At 34.3% G+C, this 25,535-nt stretch overlaps 1 protein-coding gene across 3 annotated transcripts in view; it reads left to right on the top strand.

Annotated features, from left to right (window-relative positions):
- Positions 1-25,535, top strand: part of LRPPRC (leucine rich pentatricopeptide repeat containing) — a 102,916-nt gene that overhangs the window by 9,561 nt on the left and 67,820 nt on the right. For all 3 annotated transcript variants that reach the window (XM_045549502.1, XM_045549503.1, XM_045549501.1), the window contains exons 2-13: positions 3,850-4,049; positions 5,557-5,679; positions 9,345-9,466; positions 9,576-9,634; positions 10,361-10,447; positions 11,030-11,156; positions 11,496-11,640; positions 11,949-12,094; positions 12,707-12,812; positions 12,895-13,002; positions 20,599-20,717; positions 23,054-23,147. In XM_045549502.1, coding sequence (XP_045405458.1) covers positions 3,850-4,049; positions 5,557-5,679; positions 9,345-9,466; positions 9,576-9,634; positions 10,361-10,447; positions 11,030-11,156; positions 11,496-11,640; positions 11,949-12,094; positions 12,707-12,812; positions 12,895-13,002; positions 20,599-20,717; positions 23,054-23,147 — 1,436 coding nt within the window. The remainder of the gene's footprint in view (positions 1-3,849; positions 4,050-5,556; positions 5,680-9,344; positions 9,467-9,575; positions 9,635-10,360; positions 10,448-11,029; positions 11,157-11,495; positions 11,641-11,948; positions 12,095-12,706; positions 12,813-12,894; positions 13,003-20,598; positions 20,718-23,053; positions 23,148-25,535) is intronic.

Below are 25,535 nucleotides of genomic sequence, written 5' to 3'. Positions count from 1 at the left end.
GGCTCAAGTGATCTTGCCTCAGCCTCCTGAGTAGCTGGGAATACAGGCACATGCCACCATGCCTGGCTAATTTTTTAAATTTTTTGTAGGGACAGGGTCTCGCTATGTTGCCCAGACTGATCTCAAACTCCTGGGCTCAAGCAGTCCTCCCACCTGAGCCTCCCAAAGTACTGGGATTATAAACATGAGCCACCATGCCTGGGAGTGAAAGTATTCTGTACGGTACTGTAGAGGTGGATTCATGTCATATATTTGTCATAACCTATAGATATATGCACACAAAGGGTGAACACTAATGTAAATTATGGACCGTAGTTAATAACATGTTAATATTGATTCATCATTTTTAACAAATATATCACACTAGTTTAAGATGTTAGTAGGGGAAACTGTGTGGAGGGGGAAGAAAGTATATGGGAACTCTGCACACTTTTTCTGTAAACCTAAAAATAGTCTTAAAAAATAAAGTATATTAATTTTGGGCTGGGCGCAGTAGCTCATGCCTGTAATCCTAGCACTGGGAGGCTGAGGTGGGTGGATCATTTGAGCTCAGGAGTTCGAGACCAGCCTGAGCAAGAGCGAGACCTCGTCTCTACTAAAAATGGAAAGAAATTATCTGGACAGCTAAAAATATATACAGAAAAAAATTAGCCGGGCATGGTGGCACATGCCTGTAATCCCAGCTACTTGGGAGGCTGAGGCAGGAGGATTGCCTGAGCTCAGGAGTTTGAGGTTGCTCTGAGCTAGGCTGATGTCACGGCACTCTAGCCTGGGCAACAGAGTGAGACTCTGTCTCAAATAAATAAATAAAAATAAAGTACATTAATTTTTTAAAAAATAGTACAGGCTTAAAAAGGAAGTCCTATGTGAGCCTACTTATAATAATCTGGTCCTTATTTTTGTTTTTTTAAGATATGGATGCTCAACTATAAAATCGTTTTGTACTAAAGAGTAAAAGTAAAAACCACTATCACCACCATAATTTTTTTTTTTAACTGAGAAAAATAACTTTTTAAGTGCCAGATTTTACCAGAGAAAATTCATGGCTAGCCTGAATGTTAGTGGTGAGTGCCAGAATCTCGGGAGGGATGAGAGGTTTAACTCAGAAAGTGTAAAGGGTCGGGCATTGTGGCTGATGCCTGTAACCCTGGCACTTTGGGAGGCCAAGGTGGGAGGATCGCTTGAGCCCCAGGGGTTTGAGGTCAGCCTGGGCAACATACTGAGACCCTGCCTCTACAGAAAAAAAAGTTTAAAAATTAGCCAGGCTTGGTGGCACATGCCTGTAGTTTGTACTCCTAGCTATTCAGGAGATTAAGGTGGGAGGATCGCTTGAGCCCAGGAGTTTGAGGCTGCAGTGAGCTATGATTGTGTCCACCTTACACCTGGACTTGTTGTTTTCTTTCTGTCACAACAATACTCATTGCTCCAGGTTGTAAAGTTGTTTCCTTCAGGATGTATTAGAGTGAATTTAAAAAAGATAAATTCTGGGCCATATATATAATGTGGGAAAACACTGGAGAATCCGTTTGAAGAGTGAAGAATTCTTTGGTTAAATATATAATCCTTCCTCCACTCTAATTTATTTTATAGTAGATTCATGTCTCTGCTTATCTACTTAAAACAAAGCATAGTTATGTGAAGGAGACTTGGCTGCATTGAAGACTTCTTTGTAGGAAAAATTAGCTTTAGAATGTTCAGAATTAATGTGATGGTTTGTAAACATCTGCCTTCTCCCCGAATTTTGTGTTTGTCTGCTTTTAAATTTTAAAACTGTATTTTAGCAAAAGTATTTTGTACTCCCTAACAGCTTATCAGATTTGGGTTGTGTAAAAAATTTTGGCTAATATATACTTCACTACAATCTTGATATTTCTATGTTAATCAGCTTTTGTTGTTGAACAACATTATTGCACATTCACTTGAACTTGACACATTGTTCTGGATGATTTAAAATAATGTTACTTTGTGTTTGTCTGACACTAATGATAAGGGCATAATTTAGTAACAACTCACACAGTAACCAGATAAATGGATGTGGAAGCCTTTTGAAAGGGATAAATACTATGTGTATCGTCTGTGGTTTGTAGGTAATAAGCTAGTATTTAATTAATTCAGCTCATTTAACAAACTTTAGTCAGTTAACCATCTACAATATGCTGATCATTGGTTTTGTAATACAAAGGTAAGACATCATCTTATTTAGTTAGTATACTGATTTTTCCATTGTTTTCCTATCTATCTAGGTGGAACCTTTGATTGTCAGAGTGGTTGTGATTTGTCCCAGATCACAGTGGTGGAACTTCTAGTCTATTATCAATTACTGCCTCTGTGTTTTACGTACCCTTGGGGTGAAAACTCTGGTGTAGCGTCCTTTAGTACAATGTCATATAATGTAATCATTCAGTTTGTGACTGATTTCCCAGGTTAATAACAGGATAAGAAAGCAATAGTTTGATTTTTTGTTTATTTTTTTGTTTTATTTTTTGAGACAGAGTTTGGCTCTGTTGCCCACACTGGAGCACAGTGGCACAATCATAGCTCACTGCAGCATCTCAACTACTGGGCTCAAGAGATCCTCCTGCCTCAGCCTCCTGAATAGTTGGGACTACCGGCAGGGTGCTCCCACGCCTGGCTTATAGTTTTATTTTTAAACTTACCATTGTCTGTGATAAAAATGTGCACATGTCAGAAAAATGTGATTATAACACCCTGAAGATATTTCCTGGATGTATTTTTATATTATATTCAGTTATTATACACTTAGTATATAATATTTATACTTATTGGTTGCTATAATTAAGATACTTAGAATAAATATGTAAATCTCTGAGAATTAGAAATCTTATTTTTCAAAAGTGATATTTGAGCAATGAAATTATTTAAATTCAATTTAGATTTATGACAGAGTTTTCTTCACACAGAAGGGTTATTTTTTAAGTCTGATATTTATAAATCAGATATAGCCTGTATTCTTACAGCCTGGAATATCTCAGAGTTCATGTTTGTATTATTAACATATTAAATTGTTTAAAGGATGCTCTTCATAAACATATATATAAATACACATACTATTCTGACCTTACCTAATTTGTAAACATTTTTTCTTTCCCTTCTGACTTCCCTAAAATGAATGATGTTTAACACTAGAAGTCTAGTTTTATTTTTGATGATTGTAGCAGTTCAAAATAATTAGGAAAGGATACCACTAGCATTTTGATAGATGGAAAGCAGATAAGAATTGAGAGCATTATTACTATAAAATGTTTCAAATTTATTTAGATTAGAAATTATTCTGGCCTGAATGATCCTTTTTAAAAAACTGCATAGTTTTAACTTGGACATTGGTCTTCTTTTAAATTCATAATAAGCTATAAGCTTATATCCAGAACACACTTAAAGGTAGCGGTCAGAATTTTAGATATATTTTAGATCTGTTGTGTCAGTTATTGAGGTAAGAAGATCTTTGTAGCGTAAGTTGCTTCGTTTTCCTTCATTAACCTAGTTTTGGTTAAGGGAGATAAAACAACAAAAACCTAAAACATACCATCATAGCATCTTAGTTTGAAATGATTCCATGTTGGAGGTTATCAAGACACTCTCAAATTATTCAGGAGATTTATTGTGCATATAATTTATGTATGTGTTTATATGATTTTACCTAAAATAAAAGTCAAAACTTTCTTTCCTACCAGTTCATACTTCTCAATTTTTGCTGTTGCACTGTAATTTTAGGTATTTAATAACTAGTAAAAAATTTGTATAAGTTTTCTTATACTCAAAAAGATGACCTATATAGATAGCAGTTGGCTTGTTTATTAATTAGCTTATTAATTATGTTTTATTTTATAGAGGACTACTAAGCCCAGCCAGGCTATATGCTATTGCTGCTCAAAACAAGAAAGATATTCAAGAGGAGCCCACTTCTTCTCTTAGAAGGACTGCCAATCAGTTTGATTGGGCTCTAATGAGACTAGATAATTCTGTCCGAAGAACTGGCCGCATTCCAAAGACGCTTCTGCAAAAAGTCTTTGATAACACATGCCATTCAGGTATTTCAAAATTTTTTGTTCAAAAAGTTGAATGTTTAATAAGTACTTGTTTGGGGGCAAGCTCGTTACAGAGTACATTTTTTGATACTTTAAATTTTGTTTGTTATATTCTATTTATCAGAATTTATATTGTATTATTTATATTATGATTGTGATCTCTCTTTCCAACACATCTGGACAAAGTTTGGAGAAACAAACATTTTTAGATGTTTATTTCAAAATCAGCAAATAAAAATTGTCTTCTTGCTTGCCATTGTTTATAGAAAAAGGTCATTTCAATGGTCAATTATCTTGGAAGATACTAGTTTTTCTTACCTTCCATTGATCAGCTTTTCCCTAAGACAATCGCATATGACAGATTTCCATTATTTTTCTTTCATTTTCAGTTAGCTACTAAAATCTATTTGGGTCACTTATGCCCTTAATAACCTAATGGAAGCTGTAGGTCCTTCACAACCCCGCTCCACCCACAAGCCCACATGCAAACAGACGTCATTTTGTATGCAATTTAAGAGGATTCAACAGCTTCCTGAAGACCGTTCAAGGATTTCCAGCACATTAAGAAGCATAGCTATAAAATCTGATGATGAGGGCTATCAAAGAAGTATTAATTATAATTATATGCATTTAAAGACTTTGATTATTTTCTGTCTGGATTTTTTTTTTCTTTTTTTGAGACAGAGTCTCATTTTTTCACCTGGGCTAAAGTGTAGTGGTGCGATCATAGTTCACTGCAACCTCAAACTCCTGGGCTCGGGCAGCCCTCCTGTCTCAGCCTCCCGAGTAGCTGGGAATACAGGCACGTGCTCTCTGGTTTATTTGGTTATTCAACCATCACCACAGTCAAATTTTAGAACATTTTCATCACCTCAAAAAGAAAGTCCTGTACTGTCTAGCTATCAGCCTCGGAAAAATCCCTTCCAGCCCTAGACAACTACTAGTGTAATTTTTTGTCCCTGAAGATTTGCCTATTTTAGATAGTTCACATAAATGCAATCATACAATAAGTGGTTTATTTTTGTTTAAAGTCAGCTTTCAGGGACATGTTGATAAAGATTATGCATACAGGGAAAAGGAAGTTTATATTATTTTGTAAGTGATTGTAAACCTAAATTTGATATTATGGGTGTTAATTATACTGCTTTGTACTATTTTTATGAGATACTGAGAAGCTTAGACTTTGAATTGCAGCAAACTGCTTATAAATTAGATTCTTTGTATTTTTGTATTCGATAGGGTCTTGCAAATTACATAGATTTCATAACTTAATATAGATTTCATTAATAAAGAAGTCAACTTAAGAAACCAGACTAATATAAAAAATTTAACTTGTAACTTTTAGTAACTGTGCATTAGGATAGCCTTTTTCTAATTTATGGATACTGTCAATATTATCTTTGGTGAGCCAGAAGAATTTTGAATATTTCTAGATTTCAGTTCAAATTTTGATGTTAAATAATATTGGTATTATGTTAAATGTTCTCCCTTAACCTTTTTTCTTCCATAGGTATCCCAGGTGGTAACCAAGCCTTGCTTTTACTACGTAGCTGTGGCTCTCTCTTGCCCGAACTAAAGCTCACAGAGAGAACAGAATTTGCTCATAGGATATGGGACAAACTTCAGGAATTGGGTATGATTGTTTGAATATATGTTGTATATAAAAGATATAGATATTTTTTTCTTTGTAAAAAATTGTCACTTTACATAAATGCTTTACATAAAATGTAAATTTTTAGAAGGGCCACTTGATTCATAATTTTTTGGTAATATGACTTATTTGGTGAGTTACAGTGACACCTAGAGGTATTAACAGTAAAATAATTTTTCATAACAAGTATTATATACTTACAAATGTGGTAAGTTAAAAAGAAGAACAAAATAGAAAAGTTCCATGTGTTAGAATTGAGATACAGAAATACTCACATACGCAAAAGAATATTCTTCATTGTAACTTGTTTATGATAGTAAGAAATTGGAACCAGCTCAAATGTCTCTCACTAGGGGATTAGATAAATAAATTATGGAGTGCTCATAAAATAGAATGCTGTGCAACTGTTAAAAAAATGAAGGCGCTCCTCATAGGCTGATGGGGGTTGTTCTTCAAAATATAAATAAAAATTAAGGTGTAGAACAATGTGTATAGTATGCTACCATGGTGAAGAAAAGTGTTTATGTGCATGTGTATCCCATATTAAAATATTTCTGGAAGGATGATAAACACTAGATACAGTTTTTACTGTGTATGCCTTTATACTTTACCAATTTTGAGCCAAATGATCATAGTGCATATTTAAAAAGTAAGGTAATTTAAGTTCAGGTGCTGTGGCTCATACCTGTAATCCTAGCACTCTGTGAGGCCAAGGTGGGAGTACTGCTTGAGTTCGGGAGTTCAGGGCCAACCTGAACAACTGTGAAGACCCTGTCTATATTAAAAATAGAAAAATTAGCTGGGCATGGTGGTGCACCCCTGTAGTCTCGGCTACTCCAGAGGCTGAGGCAAGAGGATCACTTGAGCCCAGGAGTTTGAAGTTGCAGTGAACTACGATGATACCACTGCACTCTAGCCAGGGTGACAGGGTGAGACTCTGTCTCACAAAAACAAACAAAAAAAGTAATTTAAAAGATCATTTGATAAAAATTCAGTGTTCATTCCTGATTTTTAAAACTCTAAATAAAGAATAGAAGGATACTTTCTTAACATGTTAAAATTTAAAACCAACAACTATCAGATATAATGGAATGAAATAAGATGTGAAACAATACTAGAAATTGTTGTTTTTTAGGTGATGTGATTGTTTATCTGTAAAATCCCAGAAAATCACCTTACAGTTATTAGCTGGACATAGTAAATGTTTGTGAATCTATAACTTTTCTAGTTATAAAATAAAGTGGATAAAAGAATCCAATTGCCAGGCACGGTGGCTCATGACTGTAGTCCTAGTTACGCGGGAGGCTGAGGCAGGAGGATCGCTTGAGCCCAGGAATTTGAGGCTGCAGTGAGTTATGATGATGCCACTGCACTTTGGCCCCAGCAGCAAAGTAAGACTGTCTCAAAAATAAATAAAAAATAAATCTGTTTTTGCTCTATTGAATCTTTTGGATTTTGAACCATGTTAGTATGTTTACTATTTAATGAAGTAAAATTCAAAGAAAAAAAATTCAAGTTAAATTTGCCTCACCATTTTCTACAAATTCAACTAATACAAACAGAAGTATAAGATAAATAAAAATGGATGATAATTTGAAAAATTATAACATGAGATTGAACAAGAACATAATATCAAAACATTAAAAGTAATAGAAGAGCCAGAGTGGTGAGATATTATTACAATTAAGGACATGTGGTAAGATATACAAAGCAATACACCATGTAGCTTTTGGTTATTAAGGATGTTTGAGGTATGTCCCTTACCTTTGAGTGTTTAATTTAAATTTTAAATTGCTCTACATTTTCTTAATTCATACTAGAAAAGATGTAATTTTTACAAAAAATTTCTCTATAATCTTTTTCAAGAAATGACCTTGCAATTAACTAGACACAATAAGTAAATATAGGGATACAAATTATACTGAAGTTCACAGAAACATTTTTGTCATCCATAGAACCATGCCTTATGCCAATGTGGCAGGAAAAAAAACCTGATAGAGTTGTGTTGAACACTGATCTTGACTAAAATTGATATGAAAAGCCAGAGTAAATGTTAATTACCTGGGTTTTGAGCAGTTTCTTCAGCTTCTCTAACAAAACCGAGTGAATCCCATCAAGATTATAGAATATAATTTCTTGCAGTCTTAGAGCTATGGCCAACTATTATTACAAAGTTCAGTTTGAGCTGATGATTTTTTAAAATAAATTTTTGGACATTCTATTGTGACCTTGTTTGTTGCATCATCATGCTGCAGATCTTGACTTGGACATGGTTCCCTGTAACACCCTGTATAAAGTTTTACAATGGTTAGGAGATTGGGCTGTCAGGGCTCACCTTGGTTCAAATCTGTGGGCACTTTCAAGTTGTGTGGTCTTGAACAAGTGGAGGAGTCAGTTTTCCTTTTCTATAAAATGGGGTGATAATAGTACCTGCTTCAAAGCTGTTGTGACGATTAACTGAGCCTCTATATGTAAAGCACTCAGCATAGTGTCTGAAGCATAGTATGAAAGAAACTTGTCTGTTAAGATATAAACAAGATTTTTGTTGTCGTTTTTGTTTTTTTGAGACAGAGTCTTGCTCTCTCACCAGGGCTAGAGTGCAGTGGCATCTTCATAGTTCACTGCAACCTCAAACTCCTGGGCTCAAGCAATCCTCCTGCTTCAGCCTCTCAGCCTCCCAAATAACTGGGACTACAGGCATGCACCACCACACCTGGTTAATTTTTCTTTTTTTAATAGAGACTGGGTCTCACTAATGCTCAGGCTGATCTTGAACTCTTGGCGTCAAGTGATCCTCCCACCTTGGCCTCCCAAAGTGTTAGGATTAGAGCTACCATACCCAGCCAGGATATAAACAAGTATTAATTTAATGGAACAGGTTTCTGCTGCCTGGAATCTCATAATCTGACACCAGATACTGACCATAGGGCCATGTGGCCACAGGCATTTAAATAAAGGTATGAAATTTAATTCCTGAAAATTTACCGAAACATGTTACCACTAAATTGATATGATGACCATGATGTCATGAATGGGCAGGTAGATTAAGGCTGAATGGTAACCTTAATTGATGTGGCCCTAGGCAGTATGGACACAGATAATAAAGGGCATTGGCATATAGATAATTAATGAAAGCACACTATAAATGATGTTCCACGACTAACAATCGAATGGGTCCTTCAAACAAAGGCTTTGAATGGCCTGGTAAGTAAATAAGCAAAATTGCCAACACAGTCCTACCTGTCTAAGAGATCTATAGTCACAGTCCATCCATCACAGGGTCTGTAACATGGTGAGGACTGCTTTACATAGAAAAATCTTTCAGTCACTTTTAAATGTAAGGGTATTGTCAGCATTTTCTAATAGGAAGAGAATATTATGCTCCATAAGTAAGAGATCTTTTAATATCTGAATAGGCAGTTACAGTTGTGACTTTACAGCAATTCAGTAATTACCGTCATATATGCATGGCTTGCTCTGTCCTGACAGGATATCTATATAGATGGATCTAAGTGTTAAGGTAAATGCTGAAGTGATAATTTTACTCTTTTTTTGTTTGTCAAATTTAGTTACATATGATTTCAATTGGGGTAAAAGATATGATTTTAAATGCTTTCCTAAAAATTTGATTTAAATTTCATTTGTAGGTACTGTGTATGATGTGAGTCACTACAATGCTTTACTTAAAGTCTATCTTCAAAATGAATATAAATTCTCACCAACTGATTTCCTGGCGAAAATGGAGGAAGCAAACATTCAACCAAATCGAGTGGGTAGTTGGCTATTGTGAATATTTGTTGATTATATTTACTGTGGTTTTTTTTAAACCCAGAAAGAAATACTTTAAAAAAATATTAACTAGCCCATTTTATTGACAGGTGACATACCAGAGGTTGATTGCTGCTTATTGTAATGTAGGAGATATTGAAGGTGCCAGGTATGGATCTGTATTAATATAGGTTTAAGCAAACTAATTTATAAATTCTGTAAATTTAGAATCACTTCACTCTAGTATTTCTAAGTTTCGTCTTAATAAGGGAAATGTTTCAGAAGTATTTTAATCTAGCAAATTTCGTAATATGACTTAGATAAAATATAAAATTATTATATAAGGGGGAAAAGATAAGTAAAAATTGCTGTTTTAATTAAAAATTTGATTTATTGGAGCAAAGGTATAAAATTGTTGAGGTATAAAGCTGGCTTTACTTTTTATTTTATTAATATTTCCTATGGAAAATGTTAGCCATTTAAACTGTTCATTTATAAAAACTGGGAATATTCCCTTTATCCCACTGATTCATATAAAATCAATGGCAACATTTTGCTGCTTATGTAAAATTTATTGCCACTTTTGGGAAACAAGGGATAAAATTGAATAACTAAATTAATCATATTAAACTTTATGCTTTTAAAAGTTTAGTAGTGTAGGAAAATGAGGTTTTTAAAAATTACGTTATATTTTTAACAAGAGCACTTAAAGACTATTGATGCTTCAGGGAGTGGGATTTTGTGGGAAGGGGATAAATTTTCACTTTGTAGTTTTTAAAATAAGCATGTCTTACTACTTTATCTTAAAAACAGGCCTTATTCTATGCATGTTATAAATATAAAGTGTTTTTGGTAAATACTTCCAAAGAGTATCTTCATTTCTCTTTTATTGCAGCAAGATTCTTGGATTTATGAAAACTAAGGATCTTCCAGTCACAGAGACAGTATTCAATGGCCTTATTACAGGGCATGCAAGAGCTGGGTAATGTTAAACCTAAGGTTTTGGTTCTTAAGCAAGATTTAAATTAGATAAAATTATTGTAGAAAATTTCTAAAATATGTTTACCTTTTCAAAAAAATGTGGAGTATATGAGCTAGAACATATTAATATTTTTATAACTTGCTCTTAAATTTGTTTCATAAAACTTTTATTTGCAATTATTTAATTTAAAAAACTGAGCTTGATCTGAAGTAACCAAACTTGTCATTTATTAACTGCTCTGGAAAATATTATTTTTGAAGAATAATTTACTAAATGTTATTCTTTAAAAGTTAAATGTGAGTCATAGCTTACTTAACATACTTAATGTAAGAGGGTACATTATTTAATGTCCATGTAATCATTATGTAATTTGGTGTTTAGGGGTATCAGGTGTCTATGATCTTTTATTATTTCAGAAACATATTACCAGTTTAATATGTATTTGTCCTTTTCTGACATCATAATCCAAATGGTACTTAACATTTTTTATTTTAATAAGCATAGGTAATATAGTTTAGTTTGAATAATTATATTACATTTGGCAATAGTGTAGTAATCTGTTTTCTTTGAATTAACTTATAGAGATATGGAAAATGCAGAAAATATTCTCACGGTGATGAAAGAGGCTGGAATTGAACCTGGTCCAGACACATACCTGGCGTTATTGAATGCATATGCTGAGAAGGGTGACATTGACCATGTTAAGCAGGTATGACTTATGTCATTGTAAATAAACATACTTCGAAATTTTTATAAATTTATATTTCACATGAAGCAGAAAAGTATAGTTTATACCTGTTTGTAAAGATGTCTCCTTGTAGAGAACAGTATTTAAGGAGAATTCTTATGACAGTTTGGTATCCTGGTGCAGACATGTAGCAGTTACTGTTGAAGTGGAATATTTCCTGTTTAATAAAAGAAGTCCTAAACCTTTAGATGGCATTTTTTTCCTAATTTTTGAATCTTTGTATTTTGATTTATTTAGCTTTAATACTTAAATAAAAGCACTGGTTTCTAACTTACTCTAATTTCTGGAACTGTCTTATAGACACTGGAGAAGGTAGAGAAGTCTGAGCTTTACCTTATGGACCGTGATTTATTGCAACTTATCTTCAGCTTCAGTAAAGCTGGGTATCCTCAATATGCCTCAGAAATTTTGGAAAAAATAACATATGAAAGAAGATACATTCCAGGTAGTTTTTAAAAATTTATTTATGCGATTTTTAAAAAAGTTTTTGAATTGCTATTATATGATGGAAAGGGCATTCTCTAACAATAGGGAATTGTGGTAGGTGAACATAGGACTCTTAAAGTCAGCTTAACAAGCTAAAAAATATGAGTTAATGAATATATGGGGACATTTTGATTTGCAAGTGTTTTTTTATTGTTATTTAGGCAGACATACCCCTTTGGTGTTTTCCAATTTCTGTCTTTAGTATTGGTTGCAGGGTAAAAATATTGTCCAATTCAATAACAAAAGATGTCTTTGTTTTCTTCCCAGATGCAATGAATCTCATTTTGCTTTTAGTCACTGAAAAGTTGGAAGATACAGCATTGCAAATTTTACTAGCATGTCCTGTATCAAAGGAAGATGGTCTGAGTGACTTTGGCAGTTTCTTTTTACAACATTGTGTGACTATGAATACGGTATTCTGACCATTTTTATTTTGTCAATAGCATAATTGGCAAATAAATAAGATTCTTTAAAATATAAGAAAATTTCAAGCCAGATACGGTGGCTCACGCCTGTAACCCTAGCACTTGGCAGGCCAAGGCGGGTGGATCGTTTTAGCTCAGGAGTTCGAAACCAGCATGAGCAAGAGCAAGACCCTATCTCTACTAAAAAAAAATAGAAAGAAATTAGCTGGACAACTAAAAATATATAGAAGAAATTAGCTGGCATAGTGGCGCATGCCTGAAGTCCCAGCTACTTGGGAGGCTAAGGCAGAAGGATTGCTTGAGCCTAGGAGTTTGAGATTGCTGTGAGCTAGGCCGACGCCATGGCACTCTAGCCAGGGTGACAGAGCGGGACTCTGCCTCAAAAAAAAAATAACATAAAATAAAAATATATAAGAAAATGTCTGAGATTAGACCAGATGTAAACATTTTAAAAACCTTGTTTTTGTGCTGCAAGATTGGGGGAAGAAAGAGGATGAGAGATTTAAAGTTTTCATCCCCAAAGTGGTATATAATATTTGCAGCAGGTCAAATGGTGGGATATTTGCCAATCCAGCTGATGTTGTGACTTTTTTCCCGTAGCCTGCAGAGAAGCTGCTGGACTACTGTAGGAAGTTAAAGGAAGCCCAGATGCACTCATCTCCTTTGCAGTTCACCCTCCAGTGTGCTCTACTACAGAATAAAGCTGGTACTATATTCTTACAGTTAAAACCAACATAAGTTAACTTTTGCTGAGATAGCTTTGTGATATTTTATGGTATCTCTTTCAGATTTGGCAAAAGCTCTAATGAAGGCTATGAAGGAAGAAGGTTTTCCTGTCAGAACTCACTATTTCTGGCCATTGCTAGTTGAACATCAGAAGAAGAAAAATGTTCAAGGTTAGATTTTGCCTTTTGCCAATTTACAGTGGTTCAGAGAGCCACTGTAACGGTTTGTACACATATCTAATGGAATTCTTTGGGAAAGCACACTTATTCCTGAGTATTAGATATTGTGAGAAAATGGAATAATTTTAAGTTGTAGTAAAGTATTATGTAAGCATTTTAAAAAACAAAACATGGATTTCTTTCATCTTAATTTCATTAATTTCATTTCTTAATTCATCTCTGATCTTGATATTCAAACTTTGAGTGTAGTTTTAAACAGTTCATTATTTTTAAGTTCTTAAAAAAATTCTTTAGTTCTTGATATTACATGTAGTGTTTGAAATTAGTTTGTCTAGCCTTAATACAGATAAAGTTATATATATAATCAGATTCATGAAAACAAAGAATGTGGCCATTTTCTTTGTAGACCAATCTATTTTTTAACTGAGCTTAGTTACAATAATAGGAAAGGCAGGAAAACTTTTATTGCAAAATGAGTACTCGTGACCTGACAGCCTGCTGATTGAAGGACAGAAATGTTCAATCTTTCAGGTTCTTAAGTACGTTTAAGCATTTAGCATACTTTTCCCTTGTACACATGGGATGTCTATAGGACGTGAATAAGAATTGAACAAATATTAAATTTTAGAGTACAGTATCTAATTCTTTGGTTTGCATTATTGGTAATTCAGAAAGAGTAGTCTCATAAAAAGATGCTTTTAACAGAAGTACTTTCCCCTTGGGGAAACAAAAAATGGTCTTTTTCATTTTATCTCGCAGTATAATGTGCTTTGGAATGAGATGCAGAGTTGTTAGTATGACACTGGGTGACAAACAAAATGCACAAACAACAAAAAAAGTGCTTTTAGCAGACTTTCATATTGCAATTTTATTTTAAATATATAGCCGTCTTCTAGTTTAAAGGAAATAGTGAAACAAGTATTCCCTAATTGTTTCTGGCTATAAAAGTCTCTAAATCCTTTTTAGAAAAATCTTTGTGAAAACAATATGCTAGTCGATTAACTCTTTGTATATCTTCCAGTTCTGAAAGCTCCAAAAGGTAACCTTTAACCCAGTATTTTTGAACCACAGAAAGTTTATCATTCCATCAAACTCTTTGGGCATGGTAGTATTGTTCACCTTTACACAGGTATGCAAATACTTTTGGTACTCTGTTGAAATGTTTGTTTGTTCATCAAGTCAATTTGCTTTCCTCAACCATATCACCATAGACTTGAATTGGATTCTACTTAGTAAACATGAAAGAATTTAGGTAATTTCTTTCTGTAGTTGTAGTAGTAAAACTAACAGAAAATGGGCTTTATCTTGACCCCATCTTAGCATCTCAGAATTTCAACAAGGTACCAAAGGTACGTTACGTTAATGAAAGAACTGAGAGCTGCGGGGGAGTTTCAGTGACTGACCTTAGGTTCCACATCTAGCTGTCAGTAATACTGGGATTAGAACAGAAGATTTCTGTCCTCCTATTTAAATAATATTTTTATACCATAGCACCTTCATATTAGACTTTTGTAAATATTGCACGGTATTTATTTTATAAAAATTCTTAGCCATTGTTTAAAATTAGGTACCAATTTTTACATTAAGGACATTTCAAAAAGGTTACCACATTTTTTAATCAATGAAGGCTTTATCTGGAAAACTATAAAATTTTATGCTTTATTGAGAAAAATGACTGGAAGAGTGCAAGAGATTGTCTGTTTTACAGTTTTTAAAAACTGTTCTTTTAAAAAATGTTCTCCTTTGCCAGGAGGTCCTGAAAGATAGTAAAATATATATTCCATAATCTTTATGTAACAGGGGGGTGGTTCTATGTAGTCTGTACGGTTTCTTTAGTGTAAGGTAAGAAAGTGACATTCTTAATTCGTGCAGTTATGGTGTTCATTGTCCAGTGAAAGTCCTACATAAACCAGTGGAAATAACAGAAGAAAATAATGGCTGCAATGATGGAAGATGTACAGGAGTGTTTCATGATTAATAAATAAAACCCTACAGGACATCAGAGAAAGATACTTGAAGGTCAGATAAAACTGAACCAAAAGTTTTCAAGAGTAGGATAATCAAATTTCTATTGAATTTTTCTGGCTGCAAGTTTAGCGATCACCAACCTCTAAGAAAGATTTTTATAATGACTTCCTCATGGTTCATCTTACTAGTATTTTTCTCTGTGGCACAAGTAGAAAAGTCACCACTTAGAATAATACATTTCTAGACTCAGACTTAGTAGGGATCTATATTCCTTGGTATATTTAGAAAACCAAAAAATAAGAATGTCAAAGGAGTATAATTAATAAAGAAGGGCTGATCTGAAAGCCTAAATGCCAGTTGTGGGTGAAGTGGTTGAATAGAGGAAACATTTTTCGAAGAGTGATAAATAGCCCCCTAATAAAAGTGAGTGCCCAGGGTAGAGCAGAAAGTCATCTGGAGCAAAACAGTCATAGTTGCTGAAAGTTGTTCAAGTAAGTCATGTATCTCTCCCAATAGTTTATTTTAATTCAGATAAAACTTTTTAAGCTGAGACTTTCCTCTAGATTTATAGACTTTCTCGTGGCTACATTGAAATATTTTTATTGGATTGTTTATTTAGTCTTAGTTTTGATTTCCTAAGTTTATAGAGGTTGGGAAATCCATTTATATCTAAGATAATAATATAAGATTATTTTAATCTTTTTTATTTTAAAAAGAAATGTGAGTTGTATTTTTTATGAGAATATATGTAGGTATATGAGATCAATCACCTTTTTCCTTCTTATTGGTAAGTGCGTCCCTCCTCCCCTCTGACTGCAGTTATTGAAGTGAGTATCTTTGTATGCTTCCCTAGGATGCCTGAGGGAGTGACTCAACTTCACCTGAGCAGAAGGCTTGATCCCAGATTTTCTTAAGCCTGCTTTAGTTTCAGTTAGAAAGATAATGTTAAGATGGCCGGGCACGGTGGCTTAGGCCTGTGTAATCCTAGCACTCTGGGATGCCAAGGTGGGAGGATTGCTTGAGGTCAGGAATTTGAGACCAGCCTGAGCAAGAGCGAGACCCCATCTCTACTAAAAATAGAAAAGTCAGCTGGGTGTGGTGGTGCACACCTGTAGTCCAGCTACTCGGGAGGCTGAGGCAGAAGGATTGTTTGAGCCCAGGAATTTGAGGCTGTAGTGAGCTATGATGATGCCACTGCACTCCAGCACCAGCAACAGAGCAAGGCTTTGTCTCAAAAAAAAAAAAAAGTAAGGCAAAAATGCCAACGACACAGATCATCTAAATGAGCAGAATGCACTTCTCCCCCTGATAAAACAGTACTGGAACTATGAAGAATTAAGAGAATGAAAGGTATTTGAGGCATAGAAGATGGGGTGAAGTGTTTTGTATAGGCATAAGAACCTTCTATCTGCAATCAATTTTTTGGCCTGTTTTCAAACATTAAAAAATCTATCATCTGAAAAACTTAAAAATTACTGATTAGAGTATTTGGATACAGTTAACAAAATTGTCATTATTGCTACTGTAAACATTCATTTCGTAGTTTTAGGATTAAACACATGTTTTTCCATTTAATTTTAGTGACTGCCCTGAGAGGTAAATAAGGAGCTTTATTATCATCATTCCTATGTTACAGACAGGGAACCACTGACAGTCACCTTTTGGTGGAAGAACAAGAACTTGATCCCACTTCCTTCTGATTCCAGGAAAAAGTGTATGTTTTAGCATTTTTGTAGTGTTCCAAGCACCTGCCAGCAATTAGGGGTCTTGGTTTCTCATTCAAGTTCTGCATGTGGTCTTGGGGAAATCACTTTGCACTTTTGTTAAAATGAAGATTAATTGATTTCCCTCCTCCTTTTTTTTCTTCATTTTTTTAATTGAAAACAGTTATATATATTCAACATATACAATGTGATGCTTTGATATATGGATACGTTGTATACTGGTTATCATAGTCAAATTAACACATCCATCACCACCCATAGTTAGTTACCATTTGTGTGTGTGTGGAGGAGGGTGAGGACACTTAAAATCTGTTCTCTTCTTAAATTTCAAGTAAATAACACAGTATTTTTGTTTGTTTGCTTATTTGTTTTTGAGACAGGGTCTTGCTCTGTCACCTGGGCTAGAGTGCAGTGGTGTCATCAGAGCTCATTGCAACCTTAAACTTCCAGGCTTAAACTCGGGCAATTCTCCTGCCTCAGCCTCCTAAGTAGCTGGGACTACAGGTGTACACCATGACACCTGGCTAATTAAAAAAAATTTTTTTTGTAGAGATGGGGTCTCACTTTCTTGTCCACACCGGTCTTGAGCACCTGGCTTCAAGTAATCCTCCTACCTCGCCTCCCAAAGTGCTAGGATTACAGGCATGAGCCACACACCGGCCAACAATACAGTATTATTAAGTATAGTCACCATGCTGTACAATAGATTCCTGGAATTTAATTGGCTTATAACAGAAAGTTTGTACCTTTGACCAACATTTTGCTATTTCCCCCAGCCTCACCCTAGTTCCTGGCTGTCCTCCTTTTTGCTTCTGTGAGCTTACCTGTTTTTTAGATTCCTCATATAAGTGAGATCATACAGTATTGTCTTTCTGTGTCTGGCTTATTTCACTTGATTAATTGACTTCTAAAGGCATCTCCAGCTTTATTTACATAGAGAAGCACCCCTGCTCCCACCCTCAATAGAGTTGAAAGCCTTGTTAATATAGTTTGCTATACTGATCTAAGCTAAGTTGTAATATTGATATTCTTTGTGTTCAGAGTGTTATAGTTCTGTTACTCTGTTGTCTTCAATCTTCACCTAGGCCTAGATCACAAGAATTTCTTATGTACCTGCAGATATTTCAGTTCTTGGAACTTTGCTTCCATCCGTTCAATAGATACGAACTCAGAAAATTGTTCTGTTCCTTGAGTGCTTTGACCCATATTGCCTTGTGTAGTCTATGGATGGTAGTTAAAAAGATTAAGCCAAGCAATGTGTGTAAAGGTGTCTAGAAGACACAATTCATGGCATTTTGCCATTCCTTATATGTAAGCTAAGAAATTATGGTTCAAAAACGTGAAGTTACTTGCTCAGATTTACACTGCCATTATGTGACAGAACCAGGGAGGAAAGCTTGGTAGCCTGTTTTTTTGTCACTTAACCAGAGTACCTCACCAGAAACTTAGCTGTTTTGCTTTAAGTCATAGTCATGAAAACAATGATTACTGGTCAGAAAGGACACTGAGGACATTAGATTACCACAATAGTGTTATTAGTCATTAAAAAGCAATTTATGGCCAGGCATGGTGGCTCAGGCCTGTAATCCCAGCGCTTTGAGAGCCTGAGGCAGGAGGATCCCTTGAGCCCAAGAGTTCAAGGGTACAGTGAGTTATGATTGCACCACTGCACTCCAGTCAGGGTGACAGAGTGAGATCCTTTCTCAAAAACAAAAGAAAAAAGAAAATCCTGTCACTTGTGACAACATGGTTGAACCTGAAGGACGTTATGCTTAAGTGAAATAAGCCAGACACAGAAAGACAAATAAATACTGCATGATCTTACTTATACGTGGAATCTTAGATAAGTTGAACTCTTAGCAACAAAGAGTAGAATGGTGGTTACCCGGGACTGGGGGCTGAGGGGAAGGAGATGTTGGTCAGTGGGTGTAAACTTTCAGTTATTAGATGAATAAACTCTGAAGACTTAATGTACAGCATGGTGACCATAGCTAATAGTAATGTATACTTGAAATATGCTGAGAGAGTAGGTCTCAGGTGTTCTCACCACACGCAAAAAATAGTAACTAGCTGAGGTAATGGATATGTTAGCTTGATTGTGGTGATCATTTCATAATGTATACATATGTCAAAACACCATGTTTATCTTAAAATGTATACAATTTTTGTAATCCATGTCAATAAAGCTGGCTGAGGGAAATAATTAACCTAATCTCTTCAAACTTTAGAGGTTTAAATGTATTTTTCAAGATGCAAAAAAAATAATACAGAAAACAACAGCCCCAAAATTAAAGCAAGTTTCAGGTTTAAGTCTTCAATCCATTTTGAGTTAATTTTTGTATATGGAATAAGATAAGGGTCTAATTTCATTCTTTGCATATGGATATCTAGTTTTCCCAGCACCATTTCTTTTTTTCTTTGTTTTATTTTTTTTCAAATGGGATCTTGCTATGTTGCCCAGGCTGGACTGGAACTCCTGGGCTTAAGTGAATCTCCCACCTCAACCTCCCCAGTAGCTGGGACTATGGGTGCATGCCACCGGTAGTACCTGGTTCCAACACCATTTCTTGAAGAGACTATTCATCCCTTAATATGTATTTGCCATGCCTTTGTCAAAAATTAGTTGACTGTATGTGCATGGATTTATTTCTAAGTTCTATATTCTGTCCAATTGGTCTATGTGTCTGTTTTTAGGACAGTTTCAGGTAATTTTATATATAATGAACTTTCTAAAGTTCAAATATTATGATCCATGATCTAAATTTTATCTATTGCTCCTTGGCCTTTTGGCTAAGATCAAGTGCATAATCTAAATTTTATCTAGAAGAAATATGCAAAAATTCATAATATAGTTAGACTTACCTGTGTCTTTCTGTACTCAGTGGGAATTTATGACCAACCATTTGTGCTAGAATTCATTATATATCAAATTTATAGAAATATAATTTTTCTTTGGGGGTATCATAGGGCAGAAACAGATTTTTAGGGGGAGTTTTAATAATTTAAAGGTAATGAAGCCAAAGAAGTAAATTTTAAAAAGGAAACAATTATTTCCTTTCTTTTTATTAAACTGTGGCCTCTGTCAAGTTAGGTGACACCTGAGCAGTTTGACAGTTGGCTAGAATTAATTGGATCTGATATAAACAAATCAGTTTGTACTGTTTGAAGCTAGCGGTAGCTTTGGAAAACATGGAATGACTTAATAGTTTTTAAGAAGTTATTAAAAGATATTTTTGTGAGTAGGGGATGAGATAGAACAAACAACTTATTATATTTTTAAGTTAGTTTTAAATACATTGAGAGACTAATTCATTAGAATCAATTGTTCTCTTAATTTTTCATTCTTATAAAACATGAAGTCAGCAGTTAGTAACAGAGAATTTTTTATATAAGTTCTTGATTAAAAACACATTTTGAAACTCCTTTTGTCTTTGACAGAGCCCCTCACCCCATTCCTCCTCCAGTCCCTTCCCTTGTTAGCATTTATTCTCATCAAGTTTTATTGTGTAAGTCCATCATTGCTTTATCATAGCAGTGATGTTTATAATGTAATGTAGTATAATATAAAATAGTACTGTTCAGTTGGGGTGCCAGAAATGTTGGACACATTGCTTAATTGTGTTAAATTCCATTATGGTCAAAATTTCAAGGATGCTTTCTTGGCACTCACTACTGAATTAATAAAGGAATATGAAGAAATCTTGGAGGGATTTTTAAAAAAATTTATTATCATATCTCCCTGTTCTGTTGCTTTTCTGCTTTCACTTTTAGACAAACAGTGTGCTGAGTAATTTTCCTACATTATGATTCAGAAAGTGATTGAACTCAACTTTCTGATCTTTTGTTAATTTATTTCAGGTTCTTCATCTCTGTGCTTCTAAATTTTATCTTACAGGTATAATTGATGTCCTCAAAGGAATGCAGGAATTGGGAGTAGATCCTGATCAGGAGACATACGTAAATTACGTGTTTCCATCCTTTGAGAGTGTGAAGTCAGTCCATACTGTTTTGCAGGTGAGTAAAGTGTGGTTTTAGTTTCATAATTGAAGAGAATATCTTTCTTTCCTAAAATTTAGTGGTCACCAAAAATTCACTGAGCTGAGGACTAAAAATGGTCAAATCTGTATACAATTTTCTAAAGCTTTGTAAAAATATTAGTTGGTATAACATTTTTAGTGGTTAAGCTTTAAAATTTACAAAGGCAAAGTAACATTTTTATTTATTTATTTATTTTTTTGAGACAGTCTCACTCTGTTGCCCGGGCTAGAGTGAGTGCCGTGGCGTCAGCCTAGCTCACAGCAACCTCAAACTCTTGGGCTCAAGCAATCCTCCTGCCTCAGCCTCCCGAGTACCTGGGACTACAGGCATGCGCCACCATGCCCGGCTAATTTTTTCTATACATATATTTTTAGTTGGCCAGATAATTTCTTTCTATTTTTAGTAGAGATGGGGTCTCGCTCTTGCTCAGGCTGGTCTCGAACTCCTGAGCTCGAGCGATCCACCAGCCTCGGCCTCCCAGAGTGCTAGGATTACAGGCATGAGCCACCGCGCCCGGCCTAACGTTTTTCTTGCGTGTTGAAAAGACAGTATGCCAGTATCAGAAAAAATTAAAACAATATTCACTGTTTAATCCCACCCTAAAGTGCAACTGCAATTTTCATTTTTGCAATATTGGTTTTCACTTCCATATGAATTTTTATAAATGCACTAATAGTATATTTACTAATCTCTATTCTTCAGCTTTTTAAAATAATCTTTTATTTGACTTAAAAGCTTTATTTTCCTGTCAAATAGTTTTTGTCCCTGCAAGAATAGGCAAGATGTTGATAGAGGCATATGAAGAAGTTGATTTGGACAGTGCATTGGATCAGCGAGGGTTGTATTTTCCACTTTCAAAACACAGTGTTGTATAATTAGGAACAACATGACAGAGCACTGAATAAGGAATATTTTGTTTGAAAGATTTGTTTCCTAGGCAGTTATTCTCATAATATCTTGATTTTTCTAATAATGTTAGAGTGTTCCTTTCCTTCCTTAATATAATTACATAATTAAAACCTTTTTAAAGTTCATGTCTCAGGTATTTTTACCTCTCTCCCTAAGTTCTTAGTGCAGTATTTTATGCCTGTGCTGTACATATTTTAGTATTTAAAAAATTTTTTACGAAGTGATTTTCTCACATATTCTTATTTTCCCAAATGTTTTCTTTCTTTGCAGAAATATAGCCCAGGATTTTAATGTCTTCTTCATTACTACTTGTACTTTCTCACCAGTGACTAGGGGGAACCAGATGTAATTTGGGAACTTATCCTAACTTTGGTTACATTTATTCTCATTTCAACTATTTTTTGCCTCTATTGTTGGAATTTCAGTAGTATTAAGTATTGTTGGCTCAAAAACAATTACTCTGTTAAGTGCTTAATCAAATCCACAGTATTGATATGCTTTTTGTCTTAATCTATACAATAAAAATTACATTTTTCATCTGTTTTAAAAGACTGCATAATAGGTTGATAAAATAGAAAACACAAGTAACTCAAACTACACAACTCATCCACAGTTCCTTGAGATAGCTGTTATTGCTTGGCATGTATATTATTTCAGATGTGAGTATGTTTAAGAAATCTGTTTTAGCAAAGAGTAGATTATACGATTCTCATATTACCTGACAACCTACATTTTTTTATTTGGCACCTTTCTGTAACAGTATATAATTCCTCAAATTATTTTTTATGCTTGTATGCTATTTTATTATATTGATATGTCATAATTTATTTTTATACATTGTTTATTATTGGTTATCTGGGTGGTTTTTAATATTATGCTCTTATAAAATGATTTAGTAAATATATTTGAACTAAATAAAATTGGTTTGTATACTTAAATCATTAAAAAAATGATGTTTGGACAAGTGATGAACTACTTGAAGTTAAATTAAGTTTGATCTTTACCTCACTACATGCCCCAAAATACTGTTTTAGATCCATGCGTTGAATTTTTATTTTGTCTTGGAGAGAGAGTTGTTCTAGTGTCTTTAGTAGTAAACTCTTCTGGAAGGAAGGCCCTCTAAGGGTAACAGATTATCTGTATTTGAAGATAAGCATTTAATTTGGAATGTTGGAGCTACATCTCAAAACTTAGACTAAAATTCAGTTGTTTAGCTTATTATATGTTGTCCTAGAAAATTTTTTTTTATTTTTTATTTATTTTTATTTTTAAAATTATTTTTTTAAATGATAGCTTATTAGAGAATATGGTGATAAAAAGAAATAGGAAAGCAGAAAATTTGAGTGGTATCAAAATATTATTTAGCTGAGGCATATTATCATTGATATATGCTTTATCCCTAGGAAAATGGATGTCTTCCTAAAAGTAATACGTTTTCTCAAGCTGAATTCAGAAGTGAAGCAGTAAATGGGAACTTGGACTATATTTTATCATTTTGTAAGTATGCAACATTATCAGTAAACTCGACCGACAAGTGTTAGTTTCTGTACTATGGAGGGCATGCTGGGTACTTCATGCAGTGAATACAAGGAAGTTGTAATATGTTTTGTTAAAACCAGACTGATAAGACAGTTTATGAGTTGAACCTGTGGATAATGTGAAAGTAATTTTAAAGTTGGAAGGACTTTGGATATAATATGATGTTGGAGTGGAGGTTGGACTGGGGACCCTGAAGACTTAGGTCTCTTTATAATTCAGCCACTGATTATGTGACCTGGAACAAGTCTTTTAACCTCTCTTTGCTTCAATTTTGTTAAGTGGGTATAGTACCTATCTACCTTGTGGGGGTTGTTGTGAAATCAGATAAGATAACTGTTTCTGAAAGTATTTTCTGAAGTAACATCTAGATTATTGTGACATCCAGATTATTGTCACGTAAATCACATGAAGCCATCTCCTAGTCTTCATTAACAAAAAATACCACATATGTTTACTAAACATTTAAAACTGTTGGAGTGCTTTACAATTCTCATCACTTGGTAATTCAGTTACCTCTATTGATAGATGAAGAAAGGCATAGAGAGTTAAATGATTTGCACAAGATTAGCAACTTGAGCCAGAAGCAAGATCTTCTGACTTTATTTTTTTCACCACACCACATTTTATTTTTAATAAATACGTAAGATGTTGCCAGTTTTCAGAGCCTGTGAAAAATGCGCCATTTAAAAATATAACATGGAAACATCAGGTTTTAGCTCCCTAAAATGTTAAAAGTTAAGCTCTGGTTAATGTATAATCAAATTTTACAGGTGGAAGCTTTGTAAAAACCAGGTTATTGATATACATTACCTGTGTATATGTCATTTAAAATAGTGCATTGTAATATTGTAAGGGAAAGGCAAAGTGTCCAGTATGGAAAATGGTACTGTTACAGGTATAATTGTTTGAGTCGAAAGTTGGATATTAATGCTGGCTGCTATCTGAGTGTATTGATTTTGCCTTCCACTCTGTATAATGTGTAGATTTTCCATACTGACAAGATGAAAACAGAGAAGCATTAGCAGAGGAATCTGGGCTCGAAAGGTGCATGCATGAGAGCTGCCTTTTCCTTTTATCATACCATCCATTTCACTTCATTGTCAACCTCTTGATTTTTCAGACTTGTTTGTTGCTAAGGAAACTAGATGCTTTTTGTCAGCAGCCTTCCAGCTTACTGAGATGTTTCTGGTCACCTTTTTCATGAATAAAACCTGACAGTGTTCTGTGAAATGATATTTTTGAATAGTATAAAAATAAATTTTTAAGAGGTTGTTTATTAAATTTGAAAAAGAAAAACAATTCCAGGAACTTTAAAGAATATTTGCGCTTACTCTGTCAGTACCTTCCCCTCCCCCTTGATTTACAGGTCTGTGAAGAGCAGTTAGTTCTGTAATTGCTGGTGTTTGCTTTAGGCGGCTCTGGGGTCTGCAGTACTGTTACTATTAATACATCACAAGCCATGCCAGGTCACAGAGAAGAGAAAATGGATTACCTTGATTAAGTTTTGGGGTAGTAGGAAACATTTTCCCCTTGTGTTTGTAGGTACGGAAAATTAATTTGACCAGGCAAAACTAAAGCTGCTGAGAGGCCTGTGGTTGTGTCCACTTTGAAATTCCTGGAGTGACTAAGTGCAGGTCCTTTTTTGAATGATTTTTAGATTTTCAAAAGCTGTAAAACCACTGAGGAACTCACATTCTTTGTTCAAGGGATATAGTAGCTGATCTGAAACAATTCTTGTGTGGGTTGGTTAATTTTTTATTTATATCTAGGGGAGTTGCACAGATCTTAAAAATGACTCTGACTTCTCCTATGAGTTTTTAAAAAAATTAAACCAGGTATCTTAATCTTCATCTAAACTGTATTTATTGTCTTAAGAATTTGCCTCTATGAATTCATCTCTTATTCCACCTATCTTGTACCATTTTGAAACAGTTGCAGGGAAAAACAGATTTAGGAGATGCCTACTGTGATTCCATTGGTAGTTATGGCAAAGGTTATGTGAAGAATCAGTGTAAGGCCTGATTCTTACACTGAGGCATATCAGGTTTATAATGTCAGCATGGAAACATGCAAAGTTGTAGACTGTTAAATGCCAAAAGGAGTAGTAGAGCAAATAAATGCTCAGAAAAATGAAAGACCAATATAAGTCAATTCCATAACAGAAGTAAAGACCTATTTTGTTATGACTTTTTGTCATTCTTGTGTGACTGCTGGTCATTGATCGGAGTGGAAAATGAAATGAAAAAGTGTGAATGGTTTCAACAGAACCCAATACTTCTCTCAGAAAAGAACATTTCCCTTCATCTATTGTCTTTAAAGGACAAAAGTACTATGGGGCATTACAGT

The sequence above is a fragment of the Lemur catta genome, chromosome 4, assembly GCF_020740605.2.
Source record: "Lemur catta isolate mLemCat1 chromosome 4, mLemCat1.pri, whole genome shotgun sequence".
Taxonomy (NCBI): Eukaryota; Metazoa; Chordata; class Mammalia; order Primates; family Lemuridae; genus Lemur; species Lemur catta.
The sequence above is the reverse complement of the archived record's forward strand: the minus strand, read 5'-3'. Positions and strand labels throughout refer to the sequence as shown.